The 10,500-nt window shown below is 35.9% G+C and overlaps 2 protein-coding genes and 1 long non-coding RNA gene across 9 annotated transcripts in view; 1 reads left to right on the plus strand and 2 right to left on the minus strand.

Moving 5' to 3' along the window:
- CEMIP2 (cell migration inducing hyaluronidase 2) overlaps positions 1–154 on the minus strand; it is a 132,649-nt gene extending 132,495 nt beyond the window's left edge. Inside the window, exon 1 of the mRNA XM_015243683.3 lies at positions 64–154. The gene's annotated coding sequence lies outside the window, so the exon portion shown is untranslated. The remainder of the gene's footprint in view (positions 1–63) is intronic.
- A 63-nt stretch (positions 155–217) lies between these two features.
- On the plus strand, positions 218–7,769 carry LOC140696056 (uncharacterized). 3 transcript variants are annotated; one of them, XR_012072031.1, is made up of 5 exons: positions 218–356; positions 537–1,328; positions 2,853–3,097; positions 4,622–4,684; positions 7,542–7,769. It is a non-coding gene; the product is annotated as an uncharacterized lncRNA (long non-coding RNA). The 3 variants fall into 3 exon arrangements; XR_012072032.1 differs by lacking the exon at positions 218–356 and adding an exon at positions 411–454; XR_012072030.1 differs by lacking the exon at positions 218–356 and having other exon boundaries at positions 363–1,328.
- A 617-nt stretch (positions 7,770–8,386) lies between these two features.
- ABHD17B (abhydrolase domain containing 17B, depalmitoylase) overlaps positions 8,387–10,500 on the minus strand; it is a 39,944-nt gene continuing 37,830 nt past the window's right edge. For 2 of the 5 annotated variants that reach the window (XM_072959583.1, XM_072959586.1), the window contains exons 5-6: positions 9,815–10,044; positions 8,387–8,629 (exon numbers count right to left, since the gene is read on the minus strand). In XM_072959583.1, the coding sequence (XP_072815684.1) occupies positions 9,997–10,044 (48 nt within the window). In that variant the 3' untranslated portion in view covers positions 8,387–8,629; positions 9,815–9,996. Of the gene's footprint in view, positions 8,630–8,718; positions 8,867–9,814; positions 10,045–10,500 lie in introns of all 5 variants that reach the window. The other 3 variants (XM_072959588.1, XM_072959587.1, XM_072959584.1) reach the window with 2 other exon arrangements.

Consider the following 10,500-nt stretch of genomic DNA (forward strand, 5'->3'; position numbering starts at 1 on the left):
TACATTATGGATGATTAAGTCTAACATTTTTTTCCTTCTCCTTTGTGCTTAGTCTAGGTTCACCTGCTCAGAGGGCGCCTGGTGTAGAGGCTTCACATCCTTCAGTTTCAGACCAGAGTTCCCGGTGCAAAATGGTCGTGCCCGACGCCTCAGCTTGGCGAGTCTTGCGCAGAAGCGCTGTGCCCGCCGCGGCAATTCAAGATGGCGACAGTGGGCGGGGTGTAAGGGTCTGCGACTGCGCAGTGGTCTGGAGCCGGAGCAGCACAGCCCCGCCTGGCCGGCGAGAACTCCGCCCCCTCCCCTGCTCGCTGACGAGATCCCGCCAACCGCCTGTCCGGGAGAGCGTGTGCTCTCTGGTGAGAACTTCCACCTCTCCATTTTTGATCGTAGAATAACGCTTTCCTTTGCCTCGGAAACTAACTCGGTTTCGAATGACACTGGGCAGTAAGATCCTGTAAGGGATCAACTCAGGAGGGTTGATAACAACAGAACCTTTTGATCCCAGAAGGATAACAAAGCCTTTGTGTCATTGACAGGCTTATCTTTGAGGACAACTACCTGGATCTTTGTTTTGAAAGGATTCATCTTAAAAAGTGGAAGGAAATGAAGGAAGAGTACTTCAAAGGTAGAAGAAGAAAATAACCTTATTTTAGAAGATGGATATAGTCCTAAAAACTGGGAGAACTGCAGGCTTATGAGGTTCAGAGGACTAAGTTTTTCGGTTGTTTATGTGAAGGAGTGCTGGATTGTCCATATGGACTAGGCACTAAGAACTTTGGCCTGAGGGCTCCAGCAAAGTTTCTGATAATGGGGCACTAACAGAGTAGAGCCTCAAGAGCAACCACTGGCTTTTGAATGGATTGAGAAATGATTTCTGAAGCAACCACAGACAGAAGCTGCTAATTTAGCTTCGGAGAGAGGAGTAAGTTCTGATGATTGTCTGTTAATTGACTTTGGTGATTGGGCCATAGACTAAGTTTAATCTGGTTGTCATGGAGAAATGAAATCTGTTATGCACAAGTAGATATAGTTCATAATATCCAAATATCATCAGCTGTTGAAGGAGGTCATCAAGAAGCTGTGACTGCTAGTTTGACCTGATTGCTGGACTTGGGTAGTTGGGGCTCCTTTCCCTCTTCCCTGTTTTTGGAATGTACGCTCTGATTGCCTTCCATGTCCTAGAAGCTGCCTTACAAAAATGATGCTGTGTTGAGACCATCGTGACTGCATATGTGACTGAATCCAGTTAAGTCTTCTGTAAAAACGTTTAAGATTTAGAGGGCGGGTGCGGAGATCTATCCATTTTTCAGTGGCCCAAGTTAGGCCTGGTAAGTAAGTTCCCTTACTGACTGAACCTGCCGCCTACTAATCTAGAGTGGTCTGCCTCTTTCTTAGGTATTTCCCCGACCTCTGTATATGGGAAGTGGTTTCAGATTTCATCCAGAAACTCCGGAGGGGGTTCATTAACCAGCGTTAGCAAAGTGATTCCATGATATATATACCTGTATAGCAGAATATGGAAAAAGGAAAGCCCTTTCACTTATATCATCTCCCAGGCTTATCAAATTCTCCTTTGATGTAATCATCCTTGTACAGATAGAAAAGCCAGATATAAAAAGTAATTTTGTCAACTGTACTGAACACCTTACGGTGAATACATTTTATCTACATGAGAATTTCTTGTAAATTTAAAAATGTTTCTTTTCTTACATTGAGTTGATTATTCTAAGTTCCAGTTTTCCTTACTTTGTATGTTTGCACAGCATTTTTGATGGGGCAGGCATGTAAGTAGGAAAATTTGGGAGGTGTAGGTGATAACATTTCTGAACCCCAATCTAAAAAGCAATCTCTCTGAACTATACAAGATAGAACAGCATATTAGAACGTCATTTAAAAAAAAAACAAAACCAAGGTCTAGCTCAGGGGTAGAGTGCATGCTTAGCATGCATGAGGTCCTGTGCTCAATCCCCAATACCTCCATTAAAAATAAATAAACCTATTATCTCCTCCAAACAAGAAAACAAAAACAAAACATTAAAGTTGTAATCATTAAAGACAAGCCATGTATAGATAAAGTTTAAATCAAATAAAATTTGTTCGTTTCTGCTATGTCACATTATGTCATAGAAGAAATAGAAGAAATTAAATAGTTTAAATCAAAGGGTTCCTCCCTCCCCTTTCTCTTTCTCTAAGTTCTGGTGAGATGAACTTACTTCAATGAAATCACCACTGGGAAGTATTTTGAAAACTCTAGGACAGCTGAAAGTAGATTTTGTATTTATTAGCTTGTGTTTCAAGGTAGCTAAATGAATGATAACTCTGCCTAGACAAACCTTTCAATGGGATTGTCCCTTTTAGGTTAAACTGCTGTTTCAAAAAATTCTTCCATCTAAATCCATTGGTTCTTGAATAATGCAAAGGAGTAACCTTGCTGTCAGCACAGTATAATAAGAAAAAAAAGGAACCAGGCACAGATTATGGTAAAAACTTGGTTAAGGTGCAGTTTCTTGTAGGTAATATTTTTGTTTCTTTATAAAGGGAAATATAATATGTTTAGAAATTAAAGGGTTTATACTTTTAAGTCCTCCATGAAAGAAATTAAATCTTATTGTTTATTAACACACTAGTAATTTATTAAATTTAAAAGTTAAACATCAAACCACTAGCAAGTTCAATTTGAATAATTAATTCTTATATCACTGGAGAAGCACTGTTATTGAAAATATATATTTAGGATTTTTGTTTGTTTGTTTTTGAAAAATGAGCACAAAGAATTTGCCATTACTGAGGAAATCTTCTGAAACTGTGAGATTTTTATTTTGGCTGACCCAGTGTTTTTGTCTTGCCTCCAGCCTTTCTAGTTTAACACTCACCACTAAGAACACAAAGGCAGCATGTTTGGAGACAATAGGACACTTGGGAGCCAAAGCATCACAAGAGCAGGGAGGACTGGACAGGACAAAAGGTGCCTTTGCTCCCATTTGCTATGGTTCATCCAGCTGTTACCGCCTTCCCTGCAGGACCATCAAATTTAAGGCATAACAGACAGTTACTTCTGGTTGCTTCAGATTCTTTCAGTCACGTAAATACAACCAAGGTAAGAAAATGAGCCAGCTTTTATCACAGTTGCACAGACTCAGAGTGTTCTCTGCAAATTCATTAGTAAATTGGTATGTTATCGAGAATAACTCCCTAAAAATTATCTAAAAGTAGTTCATGGCCTGACCCTCTTCATTTCTGAACCCCAATTTCTAGTTAGAGATCCACTTTTAGAATATAACTTATATTTTTATATTCCTTTAGAGCACAAAAAATATTCCCACTTAGGATTATCACGGCATCTTCCTAGTAAACCTCTAAGGTCAACAGAGTGAATATTATCAATATCCCCTTTAACTGATGATGAAACTGTGGCTCTAAGGGCTTCATTAGTATATCTAAGATTTCAAAAGCTACCTACCCTGTATTCTCCCCTTATACTATTAATTTGGCTACATTCCTCTCTCTTATAATAATTTAAAGACCAAAGGAAAATATGAAGTCACAGCTGTGAGTTGAGGCAATCCCATAAAACTTTGAAATGAAGAAAAGAAAAAATCTTACCTCTTTGGAATATTTTCTTCTTTTATGTTAAGTGTTAGGAAGCTTTTTAGTTACCAACGAAAGGGTAAAGATACATAAAGAGGGAGAGAGAGATTCTCTGCACTTCAGAGATTTTCAATCTAACAGATAAGAAGGGAGCAGATAGCTTCTTAGTAGGCAGATCTGTGTCTCCGGGAAGCTTTTTTTTTTTTAAAAAAAACAAAGAAAGAAACAAAAAACCCAACGCTCTGTTTAGAGAACTACGTAGAACCAGCAGGATTAAAAGGTACAATAGAGTCCAGTTATCTCTCCTGTCTCACTCCAAGTTTTCTTGGAGAGGGTCTTCGAGTAAGTGACTTCTGGGAACATTGGAGAGGATCTGAAAGAATGGTGCACCCACAACAGCTATTGTTAGGGTTTCCTTATGTGCCCTTTTACCTTCTTTAAGTCATTGGATTTTGCTTATTTTCTCTTAGGCTATGAAGCACAAAAATACAGAGACAACAATGTGATCAAAATAAGGGCTTAATGAGAGCTAAAGAGGCAAGACTAATTTCTAATCATACTCCCCCCATTATAGCCTGTTTCCAGAATTTCAAAACCAGTCCTACACCATTTACTTATATTCAAATTAACTACTAACCCAGTCTTTTTCTTTTTTAGTTGTTCTCCAGGTATCTCATGAATTGCAAAATATTCCTTAATTGACAGGGTGTTTGGACTCTTATTTGTATCTAGCCTGCCTCTCTTCTGATTATGTAGCTTTGTCTGGAAGGATTTATTTGTCCTAAAGCATATTGCATTTCTTCTCCCTGATCTGCTTCTTTCTAATATCAATGAATCTGTTCCTTCCTTTCCAAGGTCACTCTAAATTCTATTTCATATTCCCTGATGTGTTGTCAGCTCAACTTTTTGTCGTCATGAATTCTAAAGAGAGCACTTTCAAATCTAACATCTTGGTCAATGATGGCTATTAAATAGTGCTAAGCTCAGGGCTGACTGATGTTTACTACCACTTCATATGTTCTCTGTTTCTCAGATTGGTAATAAGTCATTAAGAAGCCACTGTTTCAACATTGCAAAAGAACAAACACCAGTAAAGGTAATTACGTTACTATAAATGCATATTTTTTCTCTTGTCTTAATTGATTTAAAAGGCAATTTCATAAAATAATATGAATATAAGGTATTGTTTGGCCTATAAAATATAGAAATGTAACATATGTGTAATGTCTTTGCCAACAAAATTTATGCCAACAGCATAAATGAGGCGAGTGCAAGCAAAAGTGAAATGGGCTGAGGAAATGATTACAGATGGTAAAGAATTAATTGAACAATGCAGGAGTTAGGGGCACTGATCTCCCCCAATAGAAAATAAATGTATAATTTTTGAATCCATAAAACTAAATTACTAATAGCCTTCTATTGACTAAAAGCCTCACTGATAATATAAACAGTTGATTAACACATATATTATCTGTATTATATACTGTATTTTATAATAATTAAGCTAAAGAAAAAATGCTATTAAGAAAATCAGAGAAAATACATTTACAGTACTGTACTGTATTTATTGATACCGTAAGTTTATATCATCTTTCATTACAAGATGAATCATCTGTCGGTATTATCTCATAGAATACAAAACAGTACAGATGTTATACATATTACTAATACCAAAAATAAAAAATGAAAAGATAATATGAAAAAGAAATTCATATTTGTTTACAAGTATAACAGTTCATGCATTGGTAACAAAAAAGCAGCAGTTATAGCTTTATGGTGGCCTAATGTAATTAGGCCAGTGTAATTAAGCAATAGGATTGCTTTAAGGAACACTAGCCTACACACTGATGAATTAATCATGATAAAAATTTTATGGGATACAGTATCATAGTCATATTCATAATACAGTATTGGGAACATTGTTACATTAAAAAAAACCACCTATAATGATAAGCTGATATACAGTTTCTCCAATTATGAGAGAGGCATACTGTATGGTAATCTAATTATTTGAAAACAAAGTTATAAAACAGCAAGAAAACTAACACATTATTAATTTTATATTAAATGTCACTCACTTTATGCCTTTGTAAGGACAGGGTCTCTACTTCAATACAAGTCTTGTGCACGATGTTCTACGTGATGGGTACTTAGGCTATGATGATGATGTTGACACAAAATTGTTTCCTACAGTTCTTGCCATACAGTTATTAGACTTTCACATGAAGACACTCATACACATGCACAACAAGTACGTTTATTAACTGTACAGTATGATGATTATGTACTATTCATTAAGTTGAAGTGGGTCATCATAAAGGTCTTCATTCTCATCATCATCATTTTGAGTAGGCCAAGGAGGAGCAAGAGGAAGGGTTGGTCTTGTCTCAGGTTTGGCAGAGGTGGAGGAGGTGGAAGGGGAGGCAGGAGGCAGGCACAAACTTGGAGTAACTTTATAGAAATACATTGTGATTTCTTTCTAACATTTTGCTTTTTAATTTCTCTAAGAATGTTTCTGTATGGTACCAATCCTTCAACCACCGTTTGCTTTAGTTTCATTACCCATATCATTGAAGGGTCCCTGTCATAAAAGGCAAAAGCAGTCTTGAGTAATTGGAACCCTTCTGGCAATTGTCTAATGTCAATTTGTTTTCTGGCACTTCTTCTACATTTTCTTTATCATCTGGCACCAGTTCAGAAGCACTCAGAACCATCAAGTCATCTTCTGTTAATTCCCCAGATGTGATGTCTATTAGCCTTTGAAGTTCTCCACCATCCATGTCTTTAAATTCCTCACCCCCATCACCTTTTTTCTTTGCCATATTCACCATCTCTTTCATGATTGCCTTTGGTTGCTTATTTGGCTCTGTTGTAAATCCTGTGAAGCCATGCACAACATCTGAAGAGTTTTCTCCAGAAGAAAACTGTTATTGTTTTGGGCTTGATGGCTTTCACAGTGTTTTCTATAATGGTGGCATCTTTAATGGTATAATCCTTTCAGACTTTCATGATTTTCTTTCTATCAGGGTTCTCTTCCATACTGTTGACAGTCCTTTCCACAGAGAACTATATGTGTAATGAGCCTTAAAAGTCCTTATGACCCTCTCATCTAAAGGCAGGATTAGGGACATTGTGTTTGGGAGCAAGTAGACCACTCTGATGCCTTCAGGTTTTGTTGAACTCATGGGGTTCTCGATGGCCGGAGGCATTGTCCAATATGAAAAGAAGTTCAAAAGGCAGCCCCTTACTGGCAAGGTACTTCTCAACTTCATTGACAAAGTATCAGTAAAATCAGTCCAGAAGGGTTCACTATTTAGGCCTTCATATTGTACAACGAAAAGACTAGCAGCTGGTATTTATCTTTTCTGTTCAAGGCTTGGGAGTTAGCAGTTTTATAGATACGAGTAGTCCAGATCATAAACCCAACCGCATTTGCACAAAGCAGTATCCCATCCCTGCCTGACTTAAATCCTGATACTTGCTTTTCTTCCTTTCTAATAAATGCCTTTTGTGGCATCTTTCTCCCACAGAATAGGGCACTTTTATCTGCATTAAAAATCTGTTCAGGCAGATATCCTTTCCCCTCAATGATTTTCTTAATGGCATCTGGGAACTTGTCTGCTGCCTCTTGGTTGGCAGGAGCTGCTTCTCCTGTTATCTCGACATTTTAAAAGTCAAACCTCTTTCTAAAATTATCAAACCATCCTTTGCTGGCATTAACTTCTCCAGCTTTAGATTCTTCAATTCCCTTTTGCTTTAGGTTATCATATAATTTTGCTTTTCCCTCAAATCATATTAGTCTACAGGTATGCCTTTCCTATAACAACCCTGCATCCACATAAAAACTGCATTTTCAATATGAGATAAAAAGGTATTATGCAAAAAATGGAAGGTTTTCACACCTGCTGGTATGTAGCAACAAGTTTCATGAATTTCCTTTTCTGTTTTTACAGTGATCCTTATGCTGGATTCGTTTGTCTTGAAACGGTGGGTAATTGCAACTGTAGACCTCAATTCATGGTCTATATTGGTAAACATCAAGCAACTCAACTTTCTCCTGTAATGTCAATGACTTTTCTCTGCTTCTTGGGAGCATGTCCAGCATCACTAGTGGCACTTTGTATAGGTCCCATTGTGTTATTCAAGGTTTACAGTATTGCATTAAACATGGTGAAAAATAAGTGAGAACCACAAGAGATCACTTTTTCCTGCACTATGCAATTTACTGGAGAGATGAACTGCTCATATGATGTCTTAAGTAGATGGATACTCAAAAACACTTGAGTTCACTGCAATAGCAACAGGAGGTAGCTACAGAATTATTACTGTACTACTGTATAGTGGGTACTAAAGTTAATTTTATGCAGTTACTACATCTTTCTTCATTTGCATTTCTCTCACTGAGAATAGCACCATGTGTGCATAACGTTTGATAAATTTAAAATTTTTATAATAACTTTGTGTATATTTTGATAGTAAGATAAAATAGACTAGTATATACATATTTTTATGTTGATAACATGTTTCTTAATATTTCCATTGTTTCTAGGCTATGTGGTTTGTCTAAGTTTTTTCAAATTATCACAAATATCCAAAAAATTTTCCAGTGTATTTATTGAAAAAAATCTGCATAAGTGGAGCTGTGCACTAGGATCCTGTGATTTAAGAAACCCAGACTTAAAAAGAACCAGTTTCTGCTAGTGAAAATAAAGCCAGTTTCTTCTTCTTTTTTAATCATAATAACATAGCAACATAAGATACCTAAGAAAAACACGATAAATCTATTTCCTCAACGCGATCCTTTTTCATTGTATTTATTTCCTTCTGGTTTTATTATATGGGCATTTACATTTTATGGACATGTAACCATTTATATTCTTCTTTTTTCAGTTGGCATTACATTGGATACTTCAGCAAGTTTAATTACCATTTTTGATAGCATCAGATGTGTTCAGGAACATATAAGCTATTCGTGTCTCTCTTCAACTTGCCCATTCTATTTTCTAGTGGTGGACTTAGAAGATTTTCAGGATCAAATGAGCTAGAAAAAAAAGACAGTAAAAATCTCAAACTTTGGTGAAGTAATACAGATAGTCTCTTACTTTACCAAAGTTTTAAAACTGAACTTACACAATTTGAAATTAAGTGTTTAAATACAAATTCAAGTTTCATCTCAGTAACAAGTTTTTTTCCATCTAAGATTCATAATGTAAAATGCTAATTTTAGAAGTTAGAAATTTTGATTCAGTCTATGAATTCACCATACTTTGCAGGTAATCTGGAAAAGAGCAGTACATATTCAATTTTTGATTCAGATGCCCCTATATTCATAAACCTACCTGCCACCCATCTTACCTCAATATACTGCATTGAGCAGTAATTTTGGGGGAAAAAAACAACTCTGAATTAATCAAGTAGTACAATAGTTGAAATTGGCATTGAATCAGCAGGTACAAAATATCACAAATTATTTAAAACCCCCTATTTTTCTAATATAAGGATCTCATTTCTTAAAGCATATTATTTAAACTTTTTCTTACAAATATTATATTATGCAAGTTCAGTACCTGGCCTACAAGAGGAAATAAAGAGGGAGAAAAATAATTACAGGTCCATCTGCCTTCTAATGTAAGAATCAGCTTAACAGATTTTAACTCACTGATATATTTATAAAGACTGTAAGCTTTATTTCCTGTTTCCCCTCTACCCCACGACTCTAACATCAAGTGGGTCATTTCCAGGCCAGAGGTATTTGGTTCCTTCATAGCATTACTTATCAACTTATTCAGTCAGAGGCATAATCCATTTATAGATGAACACATCTCTCCATTTTGCAAATTAGAACTGAAAACAATTCCAAGTATCATATGCATAGTTCCTTTTTTCGTTACTGGACATTTGGGGTGTACATCATTATTAGAATGCAACATGCTATCATGGTATTCGAACATACTGCATGCATGTTTTGAACCAAAGCAACAAACTTAAAGCCCATCCATCACTGTTTTGATGCTTTTTTTCAATGTAGTTGTTTATTCCTGGCATGGTATTAACTTGTAGTAAATGTGCTGCTTAAGTAAATATTTGATTGCTTATTCATGTGACTAGTTAACATTGTCACTTGGTTTTAATAAAACCAAACAGCTATTACTGAGTCTTTTAAAATGGGTTAGTGTCTTACTTTATACAAATCATTAGTCTGAGAAATGTGAAAGGTACAACTTACTAGTTTATTATTCAATGAATAACTAGCTGATAAGAAGGAATCTAGGAGCCATTTAAAAAAGTTATGATTAACGCTGGAGAGCAAGTAAGTTTACGTTGTATTGTAGTTCAGAAGGATCATTAGTATAATAGTCCAGATAAATTTGGTGAAGAGATAATGAGAGATGGTACAACGGTTGACAATTAGATTGCAGACCTCGGCAAAGTATATTCTCTTTTGGGCTCCCTCACCTGTAAAATGAAGGGATTAGGCTTTATTATATTTAAAGTGTTTAAGATTTGAATTTATCTGGCTTTCCATAATACCCATTCTTGACATTCAATTTTTGACATATGGAATGTCTACTTGCACCAAGGCCATCCCATTTACATGACAACTGATGTCAGTTTACAATTTTTAAAGCTCATCTATCAAGCTTTTTTAAAGTAACATATATTTATAGAAATCTCAAAAAAAAACTGTATAATATATGCTCAGGTGGGATATATTACTGGCAAATTTGAGTAAGGTAGAAATCTGGTAAACTGTGAAAATGATAAACTAATTTAAGTTCTTATTCTTTTTGTACTTGTAAGATATTGTAGGAGTTATGTATGTTAATGACCATTTTCCCAGGACTAACGTTATCATCCAAATTGCACCATGTTGATATGCAGAAAAGCCATATCAAAATGTGTTATTTGGGG

The sequence above is a fragment of the Vicugna pacos genome, chromosome 4 (assembly GCF_048564905.1).
Source record: "Vicugna pacos chromosome 4, VicPac4, whole genome shotgun sequence".
NCBI classification, from domain to species: Eukaryota; Metazoa; Chordata; class Mammalia; order Artiodactyla; family Camelidae; genus Vicugna; species Vicugna pacos.